This window comes from Herpailurus yagouaroundi, unplaced genomic scaffold (genome assembly GCF_014898765.1).
Source record: "Herpailurus yagouaroundi ecotype Mexico unplaced genomic scaffold, PumYag 308, whole genome shotgun sequence".
NCBI lineage: Eukaryota > Metazoa > Chordata > Mammalia > Carnivora > Felidae > Herpailurus > Herpailurus yagouaroundi.
This window is the reverse complement of record NW_024412525.1, coordinates 6863416-6890031: the sequence shown is the minus strand read 5'-3', so window position 1 is coordinate 6890031 and position 26616 is coordinate 6863416. Positions and strand designations below refer to the sequence as shown.

At 45.1% G+C, this 26616-nt stretch overlaps 2 protein-coding genes across 6 annotated transcripts in view; one reads left to right on the top strand and one right to left on the bottom strand.

Moving 5' to 3' along the window:
* EIF2D (eukaryotic translation initiation factor 2D) overlaps positions 1-26581 on the top strand; it is a 27937-nt gene extending 1356 nt beyond the window's left edge. The window contains exons 2-15 of one of the 5 annotated variants that reach the window (XM_040462052.1): positions 86-169; positions 680-770; positions 12182-12289; positions 14392-14645; positions 15118-15235; positions 16894-16939; positions 17370-17473; positions 17571-17720; positions 18095-18184; positions 18880-18975; positions 19568-19675; positions 20270-20390; positions 24678-24852; positions 26380-26581. In XM_040462052.1, coding sequence (XP_040317986.1) covers positions 86-169; positions 680-770; positions 12182-12289; positions 14392-14645; positions 15118-15235; positions 16894-16939; positions 17370-17473; positions 17571-17720; positions 18095-18184; positions 18880-18975; positions 19568-19675; positions 20270-20390; positions 24678-24852; positions 26380-26450 — 1616 coding nt within the window. In that variant the 3' untranslated portion in view covers positions 26451-26581. Of the gene's footprint in view, positions 1-85; positions 170-675; positions 778-7393; positions 7617-12181; positions 12290-14391; positions 14646-15117; positions 15236-16893; positions 16940-17369; positions 17474-17570; positions 17721-18094; positions 18185-18879; positions 18976-19567; positions 19676-20269; positions 20391-24677; positions 24853-26379 lie in introns of those variants that run through there. The other 4 variants (XM_040462055.1, XM_040462054.1, XM_040462053.1 and 1 more) reach the window with 4 other exon arrangements.
* The window catches only part of RASSF5 (Ras association domain family member 5), a 72023-nt gene continuing 70425 nt past the window's right edge, over positions 25019-26616 (bottom strand). The window contains exon 6 of the mRNA XM_040462058.1: positions 25019-25353. Within this exon, the coding sequence (XP_040317992.1) occupies positions 25321-25353 (33 nt within the window). The 3' untranslated portion in view covers positions 25019-25320. The remainder of the gene's footprint in view (positions 25354-26616) is intronic.

Here is a 26616-nt window from a genome sequence, read left to right as displayed (position 1 = left end):
AATTAAAGTGGCCTTCGCGTTTGGCTTTGCCAGTGCCCCAGGGGATTGACTTTTTGGCAGTAAATCTGTGTCTCTTTTTGAGCAGTGTATACCTTGTGGTCCTATCCTGACCTTCTCCCAGCTTTCACGACGTGGCCTCCGGTGCTTGAAAAACTGGTGGGGGGAGCAGGTAAGAAGATTTCCCTATATTCTGGCTATCGACTGAAACCCGCTTAGGAAGGACCGACTACTCTAATAAATGTACCCGCTTCCTGCGTTCATATGGTTGAAAAATGGAATTTTTCCCCCGTTTGCGTTTCCTCTCTCTCTTGACTGCTTCCGTGAGGTCCCTGGGCCTCTACGACGCTGTTGAAAGGCTTCAGTCAGCTTTCTACTTTGTACTTCAATGAGAAAATAGTTTGTGAACTGCCATATGCTGTCCTTTAAGTCAGTAGGCTAAATTTGGGAAACCAGAATAAGATAGGTCATGGAACTGGCCTTGGTGCTTCAGTTGGACCACTACCCCCCTAGGGAAATGCTGTGATACTCAGGTTGCCGTGTTTTACTTTTCATTATGAATAACCTTGCTGATACCTGATAAAGGTTTGTAGGTTGAGTGAATGAATAAATGATGAAGTAGAACTTGGAATTGTTTAGAGGCAGAATACAGGTTGTGATGCATCTGTTTCGTTTGCTGCAGATTTGATGCTGCCAGGACTCGTGGTGCCCCCTGCTGGTCTGCCTCAGGTACAGAAGGGTGACCTCTGTGCCATTGCCTTGCTGGGGAACAGGTACTGTGTCAGTCCACTGTGCCTTTGGGGGAAAATCTTCAGTAAAACTGGGGAAGGGTTTGGGAAATGACAGCTTCCCAAGCTTATGGATAAAGGATTAAAGGAAGAAAAAGCAGCTTCCTGTGGAGTGGGCCACTGGGGGATGGTAGTGAGCCTGCGCGGCTGTCTATACATGTGGGCCAAGCATAGCTGCTGCTGCTGCTGTTTTTGTTTTTGTTTTTTTAGTAATTTTATATTTACAGAAGAGTTACAAAGATAGTATAGAGGTATAGAGTTCTTATCCAGCTTCCTGTAATGATAATGTTTTTTTATAACCAAAGTACAGGTATCAAAACTAAGGAATTAACATTGGCACAGTCCTATGAATACAATTGTAGATTTTATTCATATTCCCCCAGTTTTTCCATGAAATGTCTTTCCATTCAAGAATCCAGTCTAGGGGTTAAAGTTAAACGTCCGACTTCAGCTCACGTCAGGATCTCACGGTGCTTGAGTGTGAGCCCCATGTCGGGCTCTGTGTTGACAGCTCAGAGCTTGGATCCTGCTACAGATTCTGTGTCTCCCTCTCTCTCTCTGCCCCTCCCCTGCTCATGCTTTGTCTCTCAAAAATAAAGATTAAAAAAAAGAAAAAGGATCTAGTCTAGGATACCTTTTGCATTTAGTTGTTGGCTTCTTAGTCTCTTTGTAGCAGAATTCTCACACAGAATCGTGACACCAAGGCTTACCTTCCCAGGAAGCAACTTTATTTCTGCCGGCACCACTCAGTTGGGTTTGTACCCAAAGAACTGGACCCCGAATGTCTCGTGGTATGATTTTTTTTATACATTTTCTGTTTCTTTGTCTCCCATATGTGGTAACACACACAAACATGTAGTCTAATTAAGTAGTCTTTGTTTACAAGGTCATGAGGGATGTTGTCACATAGGCACATAGCCAGGTTACCTTAAAGTTTTTTTGTTTTGTTTTTTGTTTTTTCTTTCTTTTTTCTCTTTTTTTTCTCTCCTTAGGGAGAGAAACATTTCCACCTTTGATGCTCAGACTTCTCTATTTCGTTTCATAGAGCATCATCTTGGTTTAGAGGTTTATATATTTAAAAAAAAATTTTTTTAATATTTATTTTTGAGATAGAGACAGAGCACAAGCTGAGGAGGGTAGAGAGAGAGGGAGACACAGAATCCGAAGCAGGCTTCAGGCTCTGAGTTGTCAGCACAGAACCCGACGCGGGGCCCAAACCCATGAACCATGACATCATGATCCGAGCCGAAGTCAGATGCTCAACTGACTGAGTCACCCAGGCTCCCCAAGAGGTTTATATTTTTATAACATTATTACATGAGTGGCCGTCCTTTTTTGTGTTTAACTTTTTTTTTTTTTTTTAATTTTTTTTTTCAACGTTTATTTATTTTTGGGACAGAGAGAGACAGAGCATGAACGGGGGAGGGGCAGAGAGAGAGGGAGACACAGAATCGGAAACAGGCTCCAGGCTCTGAGCCATCAGCCCAGAGCCTGATGCGGGGCTCAAACTCACGGACCGTGAGATCGTGACCCGGCTGAAGTCGGACGCTTAACCGACTGCGCCACCCAGGCGCCCCGTGTTTAACATTTTTTAACGTTTATTAATTTTTGAGAGAGAGAGAGAGAGAGAGAGCATGAAGAGGAGAGGGAGACACAGAATCCGAAGCAGACTCCAGGCTCTGAGCTGTCAGCATAGAGCCCAACGCAGGGCTTGAAATGACAAATTGCGAGATCATGACCTGAGCCAAAGTCAGTCACTTAACCGACTGAGTCACCCAGGCGCTCCCCCTGCTTTTCTTCTTCTTCTTGTTTTTTTTTTTTTTTTTTTTTGAGTGGCTGTCCTTTTTAAATCATGGCCTCAGTGAGACTGGAGACGGACCGTACAACCAAGGGAACTAAGCAGGGTAAGGTTAAGCACCCTCCCAAAATTAGGAGGATAATTCCCATGAGGGTTTTGAATCTCCTGAGAGTTGAAAACCATCCTCCAAATAACTCCCCGGGGTCCCAACCTTTCCATATCTGAACTGGGACATGAGTAACCTTTCTCATTGATCTGTGATCTCCTCTGTGACTTTCCTCTCATCATCTGTCTGTAGGTAGCAGTTGCTCAGGGTAAATTTTTCACAAACACCTCCCTCAGAAGCAAGCAGGTAGATAGATGGCATTTGATAGATGGCATTGCACATTTTGGTTTGCTGCTTGGCTAGGAAGTTAAGAGCTCTGGCATTTTCATTGGTTATAATTTCTACAGCTGCTTGCAGTCTGATTATGTGGTTTAGCACGTAAATGGGAGTGTGGTAGCCCCAAGACCCATCCTCTGCCCAGGGGGCAAGGCCATAATATTGGATTATATGCTCAGGAGGCCATTTATCATCTTTTTAATTACCAATCTGTAAGGCACCCTGCTTCCTTTTAGTCTCCTTGTGTCCATACACTTGGACTCCCAAATGTTTCCCTCTGGCAAGTGGGATCAGGAAGACATGGACGAATAGTTTCCAGTACATATGACCCTGACCAGAATAGGGAGGTACTATATAGGCGCTCCTTTTGCACATCTAGTGTAGTCCCCCTGGGGCCCACCATTTGATGGCTGCGTTGACATTGTCTTCAGCCTCTCGGAGATGAGAGAAGTTAGATAAGCGGTGGGGATCTGGCTTAAGGTGATCTGGGGTTCCCCAACATTGGGTTTTTTGGGCAGTTGAGTTATAAAATCTTTGGCCTAGGCATGTTAAGTTTTTAACAGAGATGGTGATGAATTTTTTCCCCACTAGACAAGACAGTCTTTCCCAATAATTGAGCTTTTGGGAAACCAAACCCCAGTAGTAGGACTAGGGTATTTTGTTTTACTGTAAGGTTTGTGGGTATCTGATTTTCTAGTCTCTCATGGCCATTGTTTCCCAGCATTGGTACCATCAAAGTATCCTATCCACAAAAGGAAGGTGAGTGTTAACAGAAACCTCTCCCCACATTTCCAGCTGGCCGAGGTGGCCTCGGCCAATCCTATGGCAAAGAGTAGAGAAAGAATCACAATAATAGTGAGAAACAGGACATGACAGTGCATCACAGTAAGGAAATAGATCTGGAAAATAAGGACAGTCTTTTGTTTCACCAAACCATCGATTCCTTAAGCTTCTGCTGTGTGTAGATTAGTCAGCTTCCAGAGTGACTAAAGCAGGGCTGCAGTCTCCCCAAGCCTCTGGAGTTGCAGATTGCTGCTTCTGTATGGTCAGCTTGTATGGCGTTGAAGGCCCAGGAATGCATTCCCAGTTTCGAGATGCCAGCTTTTCTCTGCTGTAGTGAATCCAGGGACCCACTTGGGCCACCTTTACTGTAATAGGGGTGGACAAAATAACAGTGAATGGGCCCCTCTAGAGGGGCTTTAGGGGTTGGACATTTCACTCCTTTATCCATACTGCATCTCCTGGTTTAAAAAAATTTTTTTTTCAACGTTTATTTATTTTTGGGACAGAGAGAGACAGAGCATGAACGGGGGAGGGGCAGAGAGAGAGGGAGACACAGAATCGGAAACAGGCTCCAGGCTCCGAGCCATCAGCCCAGAGCCCGACGCGGGGCTCGAACTCACAGACCGCGAGATCGTGACCTGGCTGAAGTCGGACGCTTAACCGACTGCGCCACCCAGGCGCCCCCTGCATCTCCTGGTTTAAAGGGGTGAGCATCTGTGATCAGATTCACAGGTAATATCTCTGACCCAGTGGTGTAAGGTGGTTAGGGTAGAGCCGAGGGCCCACATCTGTTGTCTTAGTGTTAGATTGTCTATCTCATTTAGATCTCCTCTTATGTCCTTGATAATGGGGGGAGGGCACCCATAAAGGATTTCATAAAGGGAGAACCCCATCTGCTGCTTTTGCCTCCCACCTGCAGCTGCAGTCTGCCTCCCTGAAGGTCCTTTATCTCTCCCTACCTAATGTCAACCCTTTCCCTATTTATTTCTTCCCTGAAGTAGGGCCTGTAACTGCTGTTAGGAAACAGGGACGATGACCGTTCCGGCTTCTTTAAGCTGATAAGGGATGGTGTGGGGGTACAGCTGTTAGTCTACCCAAGAGTCGGTCGAGTGGCCCACAGTATGGTTTTACAGGAAGGCTGGCAGGCATAAGGTAGCATAAACATTAGTGGACATAAAGAGAAAAACACAAAGTAAAGATTATACTGACCAACAAGATAGCATCTTAAGATAATGTCTACGGTTTCCAAACCTGTCAAACAGTCTAGGAGAGACCCTGCCTTTGTAAACAACGTATGTCAGGGACTCTCTCATAACCCAGGTGATGGAGGAGCAGGAGCAGTTAGTCATTAATGGCAGCTCTATTTTTAAGAGTTCGGCCCTAACTTCATTTCAAAATTTTTTAAAGCTTCTAGTGCTTGTGAGGTGTTATTTAGAGTTTTGCTGAGTATAAGCAGTTTGCTTTATTTTGAGGTGTAAAACTTCCAAGAGCCAGGAGTTCTACTAGGGAAAGAGTCAAGGCAGCCATTTACCATGATTAATTTGTAAATTTTTAGGTAAGCCAAACCTGGATATTATTTTATAAAGCAGAATTTGTATTACTTTTTGTGCCTTTCCTGTCTTGGAGGGGAAGACCTTTACCAATTAGTAAAAGTATTGAAACCTAATTGTCAGTCCTTTCTGGATAGCCTCCAATTTCTTGATTGTCTGGGAGAGCAAGTTTATGATTGAAAGGATTGTTTTTAAGACATACCTCACAGGCTGCTACCACTTGCAGAACTGTCCTTGACAAATTGTTTTCCAGTAAACACCCTTTAGGCCATTTGATTAAATTTTGTCCTTTCCTAAAAGAAAGGTCTGATCCTGTGTTTTAATGATCTTTTAGCTCTGTGAGTTTGGTAATAGTAATGACTCTGCTCTGTTTATAACCATTCCAAGGGCTGGAGACAGTGTCTAGGAGTCAGACCCCAGTTTATTATTTTTTCGGGAGAGTAGATGGGATTGAGTTTCCTTTAATACTTGATATAGCAGGCAAACTGTTTTCCTGAACCCGGTATCTGCAGCCTGCAATATCCAGTAACTTCTAAAAACTCACATAATTGTGTCTCTGTCCTGGAGTTACCCAAGGCTCTGAGTTTCTGATAGACAGTTGGTTTAGGGGAGCCACCTTGAAGAGCCCCAGGCCCCACTTAGTCCTTCCAGGGACATTAGTTATCTGAGCCCTCACAGATAGAGGTCCCTGAGGACATTCGGATCTCCACTGATTGTCTCCACATAAGGGGCATGGCTTATAGGGTTTTCATTTTGGTTGTCCCCTCTGAGGACGTTCTCCTTTTAGTGCTCTGAACGGGCATATAAATGGCACTTGGTGCCAGGACCTTGGGAAGTCCAGTCTGACATAGTACATAAGGCCACAACTAAGGTCTCAGATTATTTTTTTTTAAGCTTCCTTTTCTGTTTGTTGTTTTGTTTTTTTTATTCTTATTCTCCTTTGATCTTGGTTATAATATACCCAATTGGCAGCTCATCAGAGCTCCTCCAGGGTCCTTTCAAAGGCCAACAGCCGATTTTTGCATCTTCTCTGAATATCTAGGGCTGCTTGAGTGACAAATTTGTCCTTTAAAATCATCTCAGCCTTAGGGGTGTCAGGGGAGATAGCCATATATTTAATGAGAGCCTCCCTCAACCTCTTCAGGATGGCCATCAGGCTCTCATTTTGTGTTTGTAAGATAGTGACTAATTTAGCATAATTTAAGGGCCAAATCTTAGATTTCCTTAATTTTTTTTTTCAAAACATGTCTCATTAAGAGTCTGGTTTAACAAAAGCGTTATATCTTTCCAGATCAACACCGAAACATACATAATATTCTGAATGGCCTTTATGTACTTAATGATCAGAAAATTTACCTAGATTTCCTTTTATGTGTCTTAAACCTTGTAACATAAAGGCTTTTTCTTCTGGCATTCTAGCTTGTTATAAGGGATACATGCCTGTTACAGGGAGGGCCTGGATAAGGTGGGTAGCAGGGAGCAGAATTGTATTTTTTGTTTTTTACAGATTGAGGACCTGAGGAGGAGGAGGAGGAGGAGGAGGAGGTTGAGGTGGGAGACTTCCCTTCCTCCTTCTCTAGGTCTGTTTTGGCCCAAAAACAATGAACATAGGGGAATTCTCCCCATTTCCCTTCACATTTGCAAAACAAGTCCCATTGTAGGATAGTAATGTCATTGATATTTCCCTCTGGTGGCCAGGTTCCCTCTTCCAGTTTGTTTTGGGGCCAAGCCTTTGTGCAAAAGAAAATGAATGATAATGCATTCCAAAGGAGTAATGGCCTTGGTTGGGGAATTACCTAGGAAAGAGGAAGAAAGTTGTCCCTTATCTCAATTTCCTATAGCTGGCCAGGAGAAACCTCATCTCCTGGCCCTGGGTTCTGGCTGGCTATGCAACTGGCAGCCAAAAGCCCTCTCAGTCTCGCAAGGTGCTGAGAGTAGTCATTCTTACCCGGGTTGACCCTACCTCCCAAGAGCTGACCTGGTCTTTCCTGTTTTGGTTTGGTTTGGTTTGGTTTGGTTTGGTTTGGTTTGGTTTTGTTTTGTTTTGTTTTGTTTTGTTTTGTTTTGTTTTTACCCCTCTGTTTCCCACCTGCAGGACCTTTGGGGTATGGACTGTGACCAAGCAAGACTTTCCTGGTTGTCATAATATGCACTAATTTTATTTTGGCCCAACAGTAACTTACATATTGATTATTGGCCATTGAGGGAAGGGGTTAAAGAGCCAAAGTCAAGGTCCATTCCCCTGCTGTTTTCAACAATGCCCACATAAATATGTTTCAGCCATGTGGATATCCGTTTTCAGCATACAATGGACTAAAGTTAGTAAAATGGCTCCCACATATCTTAGTAAAAGCCCTTCATATATCATCCCTCCCTCATATGGCATGGGCATCCAGTCCTCTGCTGACCAGGAACAACAGAAATGTGGAGGATTTAGAGACCGGCACGAAGGGTATTGCCATCATGTTCCCAGCCTTTGGAACAAAGGAGGGGGAGTTTTAATCTTAACCCAGTATACTATTAAAATCCATTTATTGTAACCTTAGTGCATCCTGACCACACATAAAATGTCTGTGTGAAGATTTTCTTCATAAACTTCTACAACCTTTCTTTGCATTTAGATTTTATCCCAAGCCATTTCTCTCCAAATAACCAGTCTCATTTAGGACAAAATTACTTTTTTTTTTTTTTTTCAACGTTTATTTATTTTTGGGACAGAGAGAGACAGAGCATGAATGGGGGAGGGGCAGAGAGAGAGAGGGAGACACAGAATCGGAAACAGGCTCCAGGCTCTGAGCCATCAGCCCAGAGCCTGATGCGGGGCTCGAACTCACGGACCGCGAGATCGTGACCTGGCTGAAGTCGGACGCTTAACTGACTGCGCCACCCAGGCGCCCCTCTTTCCATTTCTTATATCTTTCTTTCATATCTCCTTTTCTACATACAGAGTTGCTTTTCTTGTTTTTATCGGTTTTAATTACATTTAGCAGAATTTTAACTCTTTGAAACCTTAGTCTCTAGTGAAAACTAAGTGGTAACTAATTGTGTACTTTATGTTACATCAGAATTTTTTTAGATGGCAAACTTAAGAATCCATTAATCATAAAGCATGTTTTCCCACAGATCCAAATATCTTTAGTTTCTCTGTAACAAGTCAGAAGCACAAACCTACATTTAGTAATTAGTGCTTTAGCCTCTTATCTCGTTAGCTATCTAATGAATTCAATCTCAATTTATCATGCAAGCAAAACTTTAATGTTTTAGGTTACCAATGACTTTGAAAGCTATCGTAACAATTACCCATGAAAACTTTGAGACAGACAAAATTAACCATCATTTTAAGTCACCTTTTTGCTGACAAATTGCAACAGAGATAACAGCTTATTTGACCTTTAAAAAACCTTAGGTAGAAAAAGGTTTTATATATTTACTGCTGATAATTCTAAAGAGTTGTCTGTTTTAAACCAACAAACTTAAATCCATTTAAATACCAAATATGTTCCATCTGTGTCCATTTAAAAGTAAATCAATCTGTTCCCCATTGTCTATTTTTACCTGGGGCACCAGTGGGGAAATATGAAGTGTGTGGTCTTTGCTCCAAGACCTCTAGGATGGGAGAAAGGGCTGATGGTGCCTGAGGCATTGAGGAGCCAGTTATGCAGGCTGCCCCCCAGGTGGTGTGGAAAAGGAGGGGGAAGGGAAGGCAGAAGAGGAGAGGTATGAGCAGAAGGCACCGAAAGAGAATTCCCAGTTTTAAATCTTATCAGCTCAGACAGAGAAGCAGACTCCAGGTTTCTTTTGTTTTGTTTTGTTTTCCACTAGTGGAATTAGGCAGTCTGTGTCAGTCCAGAGAAGATCGGGAATTTCCCCAAAATAAAAGTAGTTTCGGCAGCTTCTTGGGAATATTCCTTAAAGTCCCCGTTCTGAGATAGAATAACCAGAGACAGTTGGCTCTAATTATCATAGTCATTGACCCAGGAAATGAACAAGAGACAAGTCCCCACACACACTCACACAGCAACTCCAACCCGCTGCCCAGTGCCCAACTCCTTAGAGTTGCAGCTCCATTCCTCGTCCCTTGTAGAACTACTATGGCAACTCTGGGAGGTGATCAGGTTCCCCTTCTGCCTCTTAGGGGCAAGTCTGCCTAAACGAACCCAGGTTATTACCAGTCTGACAAGGAGTGCTCCCTGAGCTGGTTCCTGGGCCTCATCGGTTTCGTTGGCACACACGGGGTCCTCGCCTCGGCAAGCTGGGAGGGCTGGTCTCCTGCGGATCAAGCAGTCCACTGGCACCAGGGGAGGCCGCCTTTGCTGGTGCCCTGAGGTTTGTATCCCCAGTGGCGAAGGAGGTGGAAACGCACCATCAGATCCCGGACGAGCCCCCAAGTAATATAGCAGAATTCTCACACGGAGTCATGACACCGAGGCTTTTCTTTCCAGGAAGCAACTTTATTCCTACCAATACCGCTCAGTTAGGTTCATACCTGAAGAATTGAGCCCTGAAGATCATGGCATAGTTTTTTTATATATTTTCTATTTCTTTGTCTTCCATTTATGGTGACACACACAAACGTAGTCTGATTAAGTAGTCTCAGTTTACAAGGTCATGATGTTGTCACATAGGTGCATAGCCAGATTACCTGAAGTGGTTTTTTTCCCCTCTCTTTTTTTCTCTCCTTAGGGAGGGGACCCTACCACATCTTGTGTGTGACATTTTCTTGGTCTTTCTTTCATTGTCTTAACACCTTTTTCCCCATCATCTACGTCATCATCCTCTCTCTTAATTCTTTTTTTTTCAATCATTTATTTTTCAGAGAACGCAATGGGGGAGGGATAGAGAGAGAGCGAATCCCAAGCAGGCTCTATGCTGTCAGCACAGAGCCCCATATAGGGCTCAATCCCATCACCCTGGGATCATGCCTGAGCCAAAACCCAGAGTGGGAAGCTTACCTGTCTGAGCCACGCAGATGCCCCAATAGCTTTATTGAGATCTAGTTTACATACTATAAAATTCACCAATTCCAAATGTACAATTCAGTGATTTGTAGTGTATTTTTACAGAGTCGTTCAGCCGTCACCCCACGGCATCTTTTTAAAAATAAATTAGGGAATATTCATATGAATGGTTCGGAAAAATTCTTTTCTCCTAGAAGTAACCATATCATTTGATGCATACATCCTTGTCAGCCTTCTTGAATGTGTGTAGATATGTGCATATAAAAACGTACGATTTTGGTGTGTAGGTTAAAAATACAACCAAATGAAATTACACTTTATCTGTATTGTTTTTTCACTTAAGATCATGGGGACATTTTCCAGGTCAGCAAGCTCAGGGACGCTGAGCCTTCTTACCTGCTGTGTGGTGATGGAAGAGGTCCTCTCCGAGTGGACCTTGTGGTCACCTCCAGTGTGTCTTCATCACCAACAATATCTTACTGACGCCTCTAGGGAGAGCGTGTCTTCCCACACTCCCACCAACACTGGATACAATCCGTTGTTCTTCCTTGTGTGAAACATAATTTTTTTCTCATTGCTTCTTTGAGAGAGAAAGAGATTGTAGGCATGGGAGGGGTCAGCGTTGAAAGATCTTACTGTTGCTACTCATGTTCTCCTGTTTTCCTTGAACCTTTTGGAACCAAGACCTGGAAAGGTTTCCTTCCTTGTTTACCTGTTGCACAACTTGCAGTTGAAAAGGACGGTGGTGTCACTGGTTTTCCCTGGAATTCTATCCAAGATGGGAGAAAACTACAGACACGTGTATTTGGCCTGCTCAATTTGGCCTTTAAAACATCTGTGGGGATGTAGCTGTAGATGGTTTGTGGCAGAGAATGAGGGTATGAAGGGGGGTTTATTAAAAATATGAAGCATGTTCGAGATTGAAGTTTTTGAGCCAACGGCCCTTTCAGAGGTAGAAGAAAAAGATCCCTCTTTTTGGAACTGAGAGAGAAGCCAGCTTCAAAGTTTCTGTGGTAGTAATTGATTGACCTGTGGGCACAGTAAGTGGAGCCACCAGCTTAGCAAACGTTTTTCTTAAGTTCAGGTGTTGGGAACTCTGCCCTTGAGTCTCCTCCCTTGTGCCCAGGTGACCTTGGCCAGGCTTGTCTGTTCTCTGTGATCCTGTCGGGCAGCAGACCTTACAGGCAGTGTGTGGGCAATGCTTGAGGACTGGGCTGGCACACATGTCCCATTTGGGCTTTGGAAGTTTATGTAGTTACTGTGAAAGAGATTGTTTTTGATAATCACTGGACTTACTCAGTTCTTAGTAGATGGTTACAAGGAGCGAGCCCTGTAATAAAGAGCCAGCTTAGAAGGAACCTCCCCAGTTAGTTCCACTGTTTCTCTCTTCTCTCTTCCCTGTGGCCTCCCTTGGCCTAATTTATGGCATACCAATGGCCTTCCTTTTGAATCTCTGCATAGGATGGCTATGCCTTTAAGGTAAGGGAGGTCATTTATATTTTTGGAATTAAATGGAGGGAATTTTTTTTTTTGAAAGGGAGAGAGTCTTAAGGAGGCTCCACACCCAACACATAGCCAACATGGGCCTTGATCTCACAACCGTGAGATCATAACAAAGGTAACTTTAAATATCCTTGCAAGTCATGCCTGGGTTTGATTCATAATAGGGATAAAACAAACAGTGATGACATAAGCAGAGTAGTTACTTAGACAGAAGGGGCATGTTGGTCAAGGGATTTTTGAAAGTCCTATTTAGAATTAATCTGAAGAACACTGAGACATGACTGAGTTTACTCCTGTGATGCGGGTGGTTGCTTCCAGTTTGCAAACGCGGTGCTCTTAGCATATGTGTGGAGAGATAGTCCTGACATGTGCCCTCCTGTGAGACTTTCCCTGACGTGTGTGTCTGGCTTCCTCCCTCTCAGAGCCCCTGTTGCTGTCGGAGTTGCTGCCATGTCCACAGCTGAGATGCTCACTTCAGGCTTGAAGGGAAGGGGCTTCTCTGTGCTCCACACCTACCAGGACCACTTATGGTGGGTTCCGTGTTCCTTCTGTCAGAGAGATGGCTGGCTGGGGGGATAGAGCACAGGGCCTGCATTCACAAATGAGAGCCTGCGTCCCTGCCACGTCCTTCTGCAAGTTGCTGGTCCAGATATTAATTTCTTTGCTAGTGTGGAAAGGAAAAATGGATGGATGGATGGATGGATGGATGGATGGATGGATGGATTGGTTTAATTTTTTTTGTTCTTGTTCAGAGAAAAATTGCAGAGAACTTTGATTATTTTCCAGGTGGATTGTAGAATCCTGGGCCTAGAAGAAGGCCTTACAGACTCTCTGCTCTGCTTTTCAGTACAGGGATATTCTTGTTTTATATGGCTTTAATCAGTGTGGTTTTATCTGCCACACACATTTAGGCATCTTCTTGCCCTACAGTGAGTGCCCCGGTGTTCTCGCTTATGATTCCAGATCAAAGCAGAGTAGACCTTCAGGCACCACAGTCATGACCTGATTATTTTTGTTCAGATTTCCCATTTCCAATCTCCCTATTGTGGAAGTTACGTTTTCTCACCATAACACTTGCTTTCTCTTTTTTTTTTTTTTAATTTTTTTTAACGTTTATTTATTTTTTGAGACAGAGAGAGACAGAGCATGTCGGAGGAGGGTCAGAGAGAGGGAGACACAGAATCTGAACCAGGCTCCAGGCTCTGAGCCGTCAGCACAGAGCCCGACGCGGGGCTCGAACTCACAGAGTGTGAGATCGTGACCTGAGCCGAAGTCGGCCACTTAACCGACTGAGCCACCCAGGCGCCCCAACACTTGCTTTCTCAAGCCATGTACCAGTTTATTTTCTGGTTATTTTCTTGTCATTTTTACCAAAACAGTAATAGTACTTTTCTCGAAAGCACTCTGCCTGGTCTTTAGGCTGGGTGAAGTGGCCTTTTGGCATAGACACATCCTTACATCTTCAGCCCAGCGTCGGAGTCCCTCATTTGATAAGTATTGGCCAAAGCCTGCTGTGCTGCAGGTACACCCCGTTGGCCTGTGTGCCAGCAGATATGTGAGGGCTGCTTCCGGATGTTCTCCAGGCACCTGCTGTTCTGTCAGTGTGAGCAGGGCCGTCGGGGTCACACTGCTAATTGTTTTACCAGCATCGGCTCCGTTCCCCTTGCCCACGTTTTAAAAAATTTGTGTACTTAGCAGAACAGCCTAAATGTAGAGTCTGGCCTCACTATTAACACTACTACGAGATGTGCTGCAACCCTTAGTTAGAACTGAGTTTGCTTTCCGTGATCTTGCTCCACGTGCTCTGTACGAGGCGTTGCTTTTTTCCCTGTCTTCCCGAGACTCGGTGGCATAAAGCCACGTAATCTCCACGCTGCGGGTTAGATTGCACCCTGACATCACAGGGAAGCAACTGATTCTGCAGTTGTGGAGCAGGCCAGGGGTTTGTTCCTTGACAAGTACTCTGAGCCCCGGGTTTGTATTTCCCCACACTGGTACTGCAGGTACCTGTGCATCTTCCTGTTTATTTAATTCAAAATGTTTTATTTTTAACTCATGTGAAGGGGATACTGTTGGGGGCTTCTCTTTTAACTACTTTTTCTTTGATCTGTCCTTGTCCCCAGATGTATATTAGTGACATTATTATTCCTTTGGGCCAGGGAGGAAGCAAGAATTACCCTCCCCATTTGAGAGATGAGGAAACTGAGGCAGGGTTTTTTCTGGGCCCAGAATTAGAAATCCAGTTTATTTATTTTATTTTATTTTATTTTATTTTATTTTATTTTATTTTAGAGAGTGTGAGCACACGCAAGTTGGGGAAAGGGGCAGAGGGAGAGACAGAGAGAGAGAGAGAATCTTAACCAGGCTCCATGCTGAGTATGGAGCCTGACATGGGGCTCAATTCTACGACCCTGGAATCACGATCCGAGTGGAAATCAAAAGCCGGATGCTCAACCAGTGGAGCCCCCCCAGGTGCCCTGGAAATAGAGTTTAGATGGGAGCTCAGACTCTCTGCTGTCTCCTGGACACCACTGCCATGGCTCCTACTCTCTCTGGACTCCCAGCTGACCCTGAGCAGGACTGGAGAATATCGTGGCTGCTGCTTGCCGTTTCTGACATGCGATTTTTCCAGGCGATCTGGAGACAAGTCTTCTCCACCTTCCCTTGCTCCACTGGCCCTGGATCCCCCAGATCTCAGTGAAGAGAAGGAGTCTGTCCAGGCAGACCCCGCCCTGCAGGGAGACCTGAGGCGCCTGACCCTGGAGGGAGAGGAGGAGAATGGGGAGGTTCAGCGGATGTGTGGGGAGAAGTCCCTATCAGAAGCCTCGGAAGACCCCAGTGTCAGGGGCCTGAACCCAGACCCCACAGACAGCAAGACCCTTCAAGGTATAGCTCTGGGAGTAGAAGGACCCACTTCCTGTCAGTTTAGGAAACATGCTTTGCTATGCTTCTGACTAGAGCAGCTCTAGGAGAACAGGAAAGTCCTTGTTTTGGTGAGGGTAGTTCAGCAGCCCTTTGACATCTGACCTGGAGTCTCTTTCACACCAGTCATGTTTCCCTGGTGCCGGTCTGTCCTGGCACTTGGACTGTTTCCAGTCCCAGAGGCCTCCACGGTTTTTTTAGGCTCTGACTTCTCTGTCAGAGAAGCACTTGCTCCTGGCTGGGTGGGACCTTGTGGCTAGACCTCTTCTCTGGGGTCTGCCCTCTTGAAAGGCTCAGTGCTCAGAAGCTTTGGTGCCCAGGATGGGTTCCTTCCAGGGCTAAGGGGGTGAGGCAGGGGTGGGGCTGGGCGGGGATTGTACTACACTAGGCATTCTGTATCCGTCAGAAAAATATGGTTCTTGTCTTTTCCTTGCAGAACAAATGGATGAACTGGTACAGCGATGCTTCTTGCATGCTTTAAAATGCCAAGTCAGAAAAGCTGACCTCCCTTTACTCACCAGCACGTTCCTTGGCAGCCACATGTTGTCCTGCTGGTATGGAAGGCGTGGTGGGGGCTGGCGGCCGGGGCGAGGGCTCTCTCTTGTCCCTTGGTGGTATGTCAGGACAGGGCTGTGGGAGAATTCGTTGAGGGACATGCTGTGGAGAGAGTGGCGTGGAGGGTTGATCTGGCAAATGAATTTGGTCCTGAGTGTTGAACACTTCAGTTTTAGCCAGCAAAAGGATGTTGATTCGGGTTAAATTCCCCATATTCTCCGAGCATTGCCTCAGCTGTGGTGATTCCGAGCTGTCTCATGAATTGAGCAGCCTGTCCTATTCAGGAAGAGTCCCCCCCCCCCCGCCCACCCCGGGAGCCTCTCAGTCAGGAGGCTTCATCTGGATTGTACAGCCCCTTCACAGGTTACTTTCAAAGTAGGTGGTCCTGGTTACATTGTGTCAGGAGGAAGAATCCATGTGAGCCCCCCCACACCCTGAACACAGGGGCCAGAAGACAGGATCACATGTAGAGAGAACCTGGACTTTGAAAACAGACATCTTGGCTTAAATGCCAGCTCCCAGGGTTTTGGAACAAGGTGTATTTGAACTTGTTATGGAGCTTCTCTGAACCCTCATTTCCAGCGCTTGTAGGATTGTTGTCAAAGTTAAATAGCCTGACATTTAATAAGCACCATATCAGATCAGATGGTTTGCTCACTGATTTTTACACTCAGACTAACTTTTCTTTTTTGAGAATTTTACCGTGTTTTTTAACGTGTGGTTTTAATGTGATTCTCTTCCTGTTTACATGTGGGCTTCTTTAAGGCATCCTATACGAGTGTGGGGTCAGAGTGTGTGGTAATTTGTCCTGTTCTTGCTGGGTTGGAAGTAACTGGGAAAGAGGTCCTAGAGTCTTCTCTAGGATATAGGTTCTTAACCTGGGAGGGGTTCTGGAAGGGCTCTCTGTGTATCCCACTGCTGTTGCTTGTCACAGTTTGAGAAAAATGTAAGTTCTGAGAACAGGGACTGATTATGACTTTCTCAGGACCATCCTACCCCAAAATTAACAGCTGTAGGGTAGGGGTCAGCAAACTCTTTCTATAAAGTGCCAGATAGTAAATATTTTAGACTTTGCAGACCAGACAGTCACTATTGCAGCTACTTGGCTCTACCCTTTCAGTGACAGTAGTGAAGGGATGTGGCCAGATATGGCCTACAGCACGTAGTTTGCCAAATCCTGTCCTGGGCCCAGCTGCCTCAGTGAGCTTGGTGTTGGAAAGGTTCTCCTTGAGGTGAATCTTTGGAGACCACAGAAGGTGGTCTAGTTTGAGAGAACTCTAAAGCCATATCCAGTATGGTAGCCACCAGCCATATGCGGCCATTTAAATTGAAACTAGTTAAAATTAGAATGTAGTTCCTCAGTCCCATGAGTTGCATTTTAAGGGCTTAATAGCCACATGTGGCTAGTGGCTACCATATTGGATAGACAGACAGAGACCGCTCCATATTTACAGAAAGGTCTGATGGACAGCAGTGATCTAGAGTGTCCTAAAGTCGGTATCCCTCTCTGATGCCACCACTGGTCAGAGTCTGGAACAGCGGCTTCTACCTGAATGTGGAGGGGGATGGCTGAGGAACAATGTCCCCCTCTCAGGACCGGGCAGCTCCCACCACAGTTCTTCTGTTAGCTTAACTTGCCTTTTCCATCTGCCACCAGCCCTGAAGGACGACAGCTGGACATCAAGAAGTCCAGCTACAAAAAGGTAAGCAGCTACCTTCTCCACATACCCACACAGAGAGTCATGTAGGGGCCCATGTGCCATGAGCTGGATGGACGCTGGGGAAGCCCTGTCTGTAGGGCTCAGGCTAGAATTAAGCTTTTTGATTCCTGGTGTAAGGAGGGGAAAGAAAACTCTCCCTGGACTGAGGCAGTTGGGCGGGCACCCACGCCCCTCTCTCCCTTCCACCCCTTTATATCTGGCCAGAGTTCTAAAAGGTTTCACCAGTTAGTCTGTAGCCGCTTCCCACTCCCTGAGCCTCAGAGTGGGGGGCCTCCCAGTTCCTGGTTTGATGAGGGCAGGGACTGTCATGTGCCCCACCCAGGGACAGGCCAGGCTCAGCGTGGGGTATGTCAGGCGCTCAGGATGTGCGTGCCATCGGTGGAGTCCCTAGCACTGGCCCTCTCTCCCTTAGCTCTCTAAGTTCCTGCAGCACATGCAGCAGGAGCAGATTATACAGGTGAAGGAGCTGAGCAAAGGGGTGGAGAGCATTGTGGCTGTGGACTGGAAGCACCCGAGGTGAGTGCAGGGGGGCCTGGTCACCGTAGCTCAGCTGGCCCGGGGCACCTGGGTATAGTATAAAATGTGTTTTTTCTTTCCTTCTGCCGGGTTTTAGGATCACATCTTTCGTCATAGCCGAGCCCTCCCCGACCTCCCAGACTATCCAGGAGGGTAGCAGGGAACAGCCCTATCACCCTCCAGATATAAAATCCCTCTACTGTGTCCCAGCCAGCATGACTCTGCTCTTCCAGGAGTCTGGCCACAAGTGAGTTTTTGGAGAGCAGCCCTCCTCTGCCTGCTTGGTGCTCTGGCCATAGATCCTCTCCAGCTGAGTAGCTTTCTTCTGGGACTGGCAGAATGTGCTCTGCCCCGTCCTCCCTTTCTCTCACGTCCAGCTTCCAGCCTCCTTCCCCTGGGAAGCGTCTCTGAACAAATGAGAGTAGTCCTCTCCCTTTTCTACCTGTAACTACTCTGCACACGGTCCTGCTCACGTCAGTCAGGAAAGGGAAGAAAATAGAGGTCAGAGAGCCCAGGAAAGCAGCCTGCCTAGCAGAGAGCGAGTCTTGGTGTCCACAGTTTATCTCCTGGCACAGCAGGAACTAACCATCCCCCCCCCCCCCCCGATCATTTCTGACCTAGGAAGGGGAGCATTCTCGAGGGCGGTGAGGTCCGGACGATCATCATCAACTATGTCAAGAGAAATGACCTCGTTGATGCGGACAACAAAAAGTGAGTGGGTGTGGAGCTCTGCTGGAGATTAGTCCGTGACGACGCACTCTTGCACACCCCTGTGGAGGATGTCTGCACTGGAGGGGAACGGGGGAAAGCACAGCCGTTTGGACCAGTGGTTTCTGAGCCAGAGGCTGTGGACACACCTCGAGTTGTTGTCTGGTGCTCAGATCCACATGTGCTGTCAGCACTGACTATATATAGCCTGAGTTCGTATCAGCTCATATATATCCACTGCTGGTTTTCAAATGCATGTGCTATTGTGAGGAATAAAATGCAAACTTAGAAAAATTTTACCGAAGTCCTTGTGGCTTTTTGGTGTTCTCTGTTTTCTTAGTAAGTGGGTGCAAAAGATAAACTACTAAATGAAGAACATTCCGTTACTTTTTTTTTTTCCAGAAGATATCCCCATGATCAGAGAGTTGGAAACTGTTGGCCTAATCATGATGAGTTAGCAGAACTGAGCCAGGGATCCCATCACCACCTCCCCTCTACCACCTGCATTACCCTTGTTCTAGGAAAACCTTCCATACGTCCCATCCACAGGGTACACTGCTTCATGGACTGTGGTCCCTAAATTGGTTCTAATGGTTCTGGATGACAACAAAGGACATACAAGAGACGAATCCTGAGGTGGCCCTGGGGTCAGTAGGGGCGGGAGTGGCATTTCTTTATTATCTCTTCTTTCCCTTCAGTCTCGTGAAATTGGATCCCATCCTATGTGACTGCATCTTAGAGAAAAACGAACAGCACACAGTCATGAAGCTTCCATGGGACAGTCTCCTGACCAGGTAGTGGGGATTGGCAGTCCCTCTCCAGTGTTTCCCCCCACCCTCCCCTGAATGTCCATCACATTGAACTGTAAAGTTGTCACTGTCTCAGTCTTTGATTTTTCTTTCCATAATTCAACTGATAATCGTCTACATGAACACAGTTTTGGTGATTTTGATGTGGAAGTTCCTTGGAATGATTTGAGCCAACACAATATAGAAGAGAACCTAAGGGGCACCTGGGTGGCTCAGTCGGTTAAGCATCCGACTTCAGCTCAGGTCATAATCTCATGGCTCATGGATTCGAGCCCCTCATCGGGCTCTGCCTGGGGCCTGCTTCGGATTCTGTCTCTCTCTCTCTTCTCTCTCTGCCCCTTTCCCGCTCTCACTCTGTCTCTCTCTCTCTCTCTGTCTCTCTCTCTCTCTCTGTCTCTCTCTCTCTCTCTCTCTCAAACATTAAAAAATTTAAAAAAAGAGAGAACTTAAAAGGGAGAAAGAAGAACAATGAATTAAAATTAAGAACTTCAGAAAGATTTAGAAGCAAAAAGAAGGCTGGGAGAAATTGTCTTAAAGTCTTAAAGAAAGATTCTTACTCTTTGTTCTTGTTCCACAGATCAAAACTGAAAATTATGTACATCAGGAGTTTGCAAACTACAGCCCATGAGCCAGATCTGACCCACTACCTGTATTTTTTGGAATACAGCCACACCCATTTGTTTATGTATTGTCTGTCAGTTGCTTTTATGCTACCATGGCAGAGTTGACTGGTTGCACAGACCCTGTGGCCTTAAGGCGTAGAATATTTACCATCGGGCCCTTCATAGAAAAAGTTGGTCAGTCCCAGTGTATAGGATAACAAGAGAAAATCTGGTTAGATAGAAGGTGGACACTCTTTGTGGTAAAGGAGTTCTCTAAAAGATTCATTGGAACACGTCACAAATGTGAAGCAGCACTTCAGCACACTGGGTACAGGAGAGTCTTGAGACGGAGTAAACTCCACAAGGCAGCCCAGACAGATTTTCAGAAGGCCAGGCTGCTGGACAGTTTTCAGGGGTTCAGGTCACTGATGATCCCTTCCCTGAATCCATGGGCCTTGACTTTGGCCATGCTCTGGGGATCTTTAAAGAATATTGGAGTTTCTGATGTAATTGGTCTTGGGTGCAGCTCCTTGGGTGAGGTCGGTGATTCTGAGTGCAGCCCAGGGCAGACCACTGCCTGCAAATTGGCTCACACCCAGCTGCCCGCTCGTAGCGGGGAATGAGGAGATAGCTTCTGTTGGCTTTACCAGTCTATAGCTTATGAACTCCTGTTTCAGATGTTTGGAAAAATTGCAGCCTGTGTATCAAGTGACTTTTCCAGGACAAGAGCCCATTGTGAAGAAAGGCAGAATCTGCCCAATTGACATCACCCTAGCACAGAGAGCGTCTAATAAAAAGGTAAATTTTAAAAGACACAATGTTGGAAGATGGTGATTTAATGTCCCTGCTATAAGTTTTATTCTCTACAATGTGATTAGAGGATTTTAGATTGGCACACCACAAAGATAGTTAATGAAAGACCCATGCTTGCGTAAGTGGGCTGGGCCTTATAGAAAACAGGTGATGCTGCCCCCTCACTCCCTCCCTCTGGGATTTTGTGCTGGGAAACTCGCTAGAGCCTAGTTCCAAAGGTAAACAAGATTTTATTTTTATTTTTCTCTTAGACCTGTCATGGGCTTTCAGCTCTCATTGTTACTTCTTGGGTCTTGCTCAGTGAAAATAGCTTGTAAAGAAGTGTGTTTAGCCTGGCAACAGACACATAGGAAACAAATTCTGTCTGTCCTCAAGTGTATGAAAAGCTGTTCTTGGGAAAAGGAGTGCACTCATTCTGAGATGCCTTGAGAAGACAAGTAGGAATACTGGGTGGAAATCCCAAGAAGACATACTTGGGTTCAGAATAAAGAACTTTCTAATGTATGGTTATAAGAGTGGGCTTTGGCATTAGGAACATGTGGGTTCAAATGTGGCTTTTGCCTTGCTGCTTGACGTTGAGAAAGTTAATGGTTTTTTGCCTGAGTTTACTAATGTGAAAAATGGTGATAATGCCTACCTTATAAGGCACCGTGAGGACCAGATGAAGGAATATACATGCGTGAAGCACTTAGAATTGTGCTTCACATATAAGCAGTGAATGAGAACCGGTAATGATAACCTCAATAATAATTAGCAATAGGCACTATTTCTCGAGTGTGTAGTTATGTGCCAGACTCTGTACTAAGCAGTTTCTATGTATGTAGGTTTTCTCCACTATTTGTTTGTTTATTATTGTTTTTAAATAATTCATTGTCAAATTGGCTAACATGCAGTGTGTACAGCGTGCTCTTGGTTTTGAGGGTAGATTCCCGTGGTTCATCGCTTACTTACAGCACCCAGTGCTCATCCCAACAAGTGCCCTCTTCAATGCCCATCACCCATTTTCCCCTCTCTCCCACCCTCCCATAAACCCTCATTTTGTTCTCTGTATTCAAGAGTCTCTGATGGTTTGCCTCTTTCACTCTCTGTTTGTAACTATTTTTTTTCCCGTTCCCTTCCCTCATGGTCTTCTGTTAAGTTTCTCAAATTCCACACATGAGTGAAAACATACGATATCTGTCTTTCTCTGACTTAATTCACTTAGCATGATATCTTCGAGTTCCATCCATGTTGCTGCAAATGGCAGGATTTCATTCTTTCTTATTGCCAAGTAGTATTCCATTGTATATATAAACCACATCTTCTTTATTCATTTGTAAGTTGATGGACATTTAGGCTCTATCCATAATTTGGCTATTATTGATAGCCCTGCTATAAACATTGGGGTACATGTGCCCTTATGAATCAGCACTTCTGTATCCTTTGGATAAATTCCTAGCAGTGCTATTGCTGGGTCACAGGGTAGATCTATTTTTAATTTTTTGAGGAACTTCCACACTTTTCCAGAGCAGCTGCACCAGTTTGCATTCCCACCAACAGTGCAAGAGGGTTCCCGTTTCTCCACATCCTCACCAACATCTGTTGTTTCCTGAGTTGTTAATTTTAGCCATTCTGACTGGTGTGAGGTGGTACCTCAGTGTGGTTTTGATTTGTATTTGCCCGATGATGAGTGACGTCGAGCATCTTTTCATGTTTCTGTTGGCTATCTGGATGCCTTCTTTGGAAAAAATGTCTATTCATGTCTTCTGCCCATTTCTTCACTAGATTGTTTGTTTTTCAGGTGTTGAGTTTGGTAAATTCTTTACAGATTTTGGATACTAGCCCTTTATCCGATATGTCATTTGCAAATATCTTTTCCCATTCCGTTGGTTGCCTTTTCTTTTTGTTGATTGTTTCCTTTGCAGTGCAGAAGCTTTTTAACTTGATGAGGTCCCAAAGTTCATTTTTGCTTTTAATTCCCTTGCCTTTGGACATGTGTCAAGCAAGAAATTGCTGTGGCTGAGATCAAAGAGGTTGTTGGCTGTTTTCTCCTATAGAGTTTTGATGGTTGCCTGTCTCACATTTAGGTCTTTCATCCATTTTGAGTTTATTTTTGTGAATGGTGTAAGAAAGTGGTCCAGGTTCATTCTTCTGCATGTCGCTGTCCAGTTCTCCCAGCACCATTTGCTACAGAGACGGTCTTTTTTCCATTGGATACTCTTTCCTACTTTGTCAAAGATTAGTTGCCTATACATTTGTTAGTCCAATTCTGGGTTCTCTATTGTGTTCCATTGGTCTATGTGTCTGTTTTTGTGCCAATACCATACTGTCTTGATGATTACAGCTTTGTAGTAGAGGCTAAAGTCTGGGATTGTGATGCCTCCTGCTTTGGTTTTCTTTTTCAATATTACTTTGGCTATTCGGGGTCTTTTGTCGTTCCATACAAATTTTAGGATTGTTTGTTCTAGCTTCGAGAGGAATGCTGGTGCAATTTTGATTGGGATTGCACTGAATGTGCAGATTGCTTTGGGTAGTATTCATGTTTTAACAATATTTGTTCTTCCAATCCATGAGCTGGAATGTTTTTCCATTTCTTTGTGTCTTCTTCAATCCCCACTATTTAAAGTGGAGCACTCCTCTGAATTCTATTGTAACCTGAAAGGGTTGTAAAGCGAAAAAAGCAATTACCGTGAATTTATATGGAAAAAATTTTGAGTGTTCCTGGACCCCAAAAATAACTTCTTTTAGGCTTTTCTGATACCTCAGGACACATCTTGCTAACAAATACATAGAATAGATGGAGATAAGGCCCAGATGCTCACAAAGTTCAAAGCTCTGGTGGCTGAGTGTAGTTCCGGGGAAGGAGTGACCGGGGTGTTCTTGCTGCTCGGTGCCTGCTGCCTCTGTGAGGGCTCCCAGAAGACCAATGCCGAATGCTATTTTCCCTTTTCACATTTTTTTTTTTTTTACAAAAGCGAAAACCCTGTGGATTTGAATCAGCAAAAACAGGTACTAATGTAGGACTTTTCATAAGAGCCAAGTGGCATACCGTGTACTCTGAAAAATCAGGGAATGCTTGTATTAACTTATTTAAACATTAAGTTTTAATATTGATGATTGCAGTTAGAATTGTCCAAAATTAAAATTGGTGCTTTGCAAAATAGGGAGTTATTGTCTCTGGAGGTCCACAAGCAAAGATTGGGCAACCACTTGGGGGAAGATGTAGCCAGGAGTTCACGCATCAGATGGAGGTGCCGAAATAGGTGTGACCTCTGATGTCTTATCAATTCTGAGATTCTCTGGGGCTGGAGTCCCTTGACAGGCCTGGGTTATTTGGAACCTGTAACTTTATCGAGAGCAGCCCTCCCCAGCCCACTCCTGATGGTAACATACTTGACCATCTCTCTCTAGTCACAAATAATGCGAGAGAACTTGTTTCAAAAAGAGAGAATTGTGATTTTAAGTGTTGATGTTCTTTTTAAATCTCAAAATGATATATATGTCATTTGTGAAGTTGATGAATAATAGAAAAATGTAATGTGTTCCTGATGAAATGCTTGATATTAAGGAATTATTGTCCATTCATTTTTAGGTGTGATGATGGTTTTGTCTTTGTCTTTGAAAGAACCCTTATCTTTTAGAGATACGTACAAAAGCATTTGTAGATACAATGATCTGATGTGCAGGAGGATTTGCTTTAAAGTAATATGGACAGGGGTCTAGGTGAATCGAGGTTGGTCCTGAGTTGATAATTGTTGCAGCCAGTGATGGGAACATAGGAGCTCAGTAATCAGTTCTACTTTTATTTATGTTTTTAACTCTTCATAATAAAAGAACTTAAAAAGAATTTTTTTTTAATCTTTATTTATTTTTGAGAGAGAGAGAGACAGAGTGTGAGCAGAGGAGGGGCAGAGAGAGGGAGACACAGAATCCAAGACAGCTCTGAGCTGTCAGCACAGAGCCTGACACGGGGCTCGAACTCACAAAAGCAAGTTCATGACCTGAGCTGAAGTTGGACGCTTAACTGGCTGAGCCACCCAGGTGCCCCATAAAAGAACTTTTTAAAAAGTTCCCACATGTTACATGTGGGATAGAGAGTATTCCATTAAGTATATATATTGGATGGGATAGAAAGAAACAATAAGCATAAAAATAAAAGTACCACGTGGAGGAAAAGGTACCGTGGGTGTGGGGATGGTGAACATAGAGGGTGGAGAGCTGCGGAGGCTCCAGAAGGCTCTGTGAAGGGGAGGGCCTGTGTTTGCACCTGCCATCAGTCTTCTGTCCCCACAGGTGACTGTGGTCCGGAACTTGGAGGCCTATGGCCTGGACCCGTGTTCAGTGGCCGCCATCCTCCAGCAGCGATGCCAGGCTAGTGCGACCGTCACACCTGCCCCTGGGGCCAAGGACAGCCTGCAGGTCCAGATCCAGGGAAACCAGGTCCATCACCTCAGCCGCCTGTTGCTTGGTGAGCATCCCCTCTGAAGGAGCAGAAATCTTCCCACCAATTCAACTCACGCCAGTCGTCATAATCTTTGTGGCCATATGGTTCTTGGCCAGCAAGAGTTGGAGCTAATACTTGAGCCAGATCCTTTGCCCCGCAACCCCCCCCCCCCCCAAATTCAGAACTCTCTCCACCATGCTCTCGGAGTAGTTTTCTTCCTGGTTCTCCCTTTTATAAAACATTTTTTGAGCATCCAGACTGGGCTAGGTACTTTGCTGGGCTTCATGCAGGCATGATCTCTCTTAATCTGACGATGCTGCAGAACTGTTTCTGTTTTGCAGATGAGGAAACTGAGCTTCGGAGAGATTCAGTACCTTGCCCTGAGATACTCAATTGTTTGGTGTTGTAGCCCAGCTCTGAACTTTGGTTTGTCACACTGTAGAGCCTGAGTTCTTTCTACCACGTCTGGGGCATCCAGCCTCCAGTTTGTCCTCAGTTCACACCATATCTGTCTGAGTCAGCTTTCTAAAACAAACGAGATCGCATCACTCTCCTGTAAAAACTCCTTATGCCTTGTCACTGCCTTCAGAATAAGTTCCTACACTCAGTAAATAAGACCCTCCCAGTCCAGATCATCTTCCCCTCGGGGTCTCTGGCAGCTCTCTCCCCCACCCCTGGGCCTCTGCCATGCTGCCGCCCTTGCTGTTCCCCAGATGTGCCAGGCACATTCACACTTGGTGCTTTTGTCTCTGTTCCCTTGCCTGGTGTGCCCACCCTCCCACAGCCCACATCTGCCCAACCACATCTGGGCTCATTGGCCCAGCTTAGGGGTCAAACAAAGCCTGTCTTAGAGCAGCCCCACTCTTTTTCTGTCCTTAAATTAGCATTTAAGAAATTGCCAATGTATCACTTTCCAGTTGTGTTTATGTTTCTGGTTAGCATCTGCAACTTGGCCAATTTTTCCTAATATTAGCGCTCTGCTAGACGGAGCAACTTAAGTCAGAGACCTTGCCTTCATCCTTTTCGTGCTCAGGGCCTGGCATAGTAAATGCTCAATAAGCAAATGTATTTTAGGGCTTAAGGCAGGACCCTGTAGCTAACTTTTGGAGTTGACCCCTTTAAGTGAAGAATTCCTATCTGAGATACTAAGAAGAAATACAGAGGAAAATAGCCAAGCACATGACTAAACACAGATGCATACATTCTGTCTCATGAGAAAATTATAAATGCCTCAAGTATACCCTAGAAAGTGGGTATCAGTGTGAAAATTGCTAAAATACACGTTTCAGCCATGAGGTATAAGGATAAATGGTCCATCCCAGACCGCTTCCCAGAGGAGCTAGGTTTGAGCTGGGTATAGAAGAAGCGGTCACATGATGAAGGTTGATTGAACGGAAGTTCACAACAGAAATGAGCGCACAGTGGGGTGAGAGGGCAGGGAGGTAGCAGTGCCGGTGGGTCAGCCCATGGGGGTGGGGGGCCAAGGGCAGGAGGTGGCAGGGAGGGAGCAGGAGAAGAGCGAGCTTGGAGTTTCTGCTTTTTGGATTGTAGAAGAGTATCAGCTTCCCCGGAAACACATCCAAGGCCTCGAAAAGGCCCCCAAACCTGGCAAGAAGAAGTAACACACTCTTGTTTCATGCGGACAATCCAGTGGAAATCAAGCTCTGGGCTGGTAATTTATATGAGCATTTTCAGCTTTTACAAATGAAACAATATAATTCTTTACCAAAATAAATTTTTATTCTAATCTAAATCTGATTTCCCTCTTGTTTCCTCCACTTAGCTAAA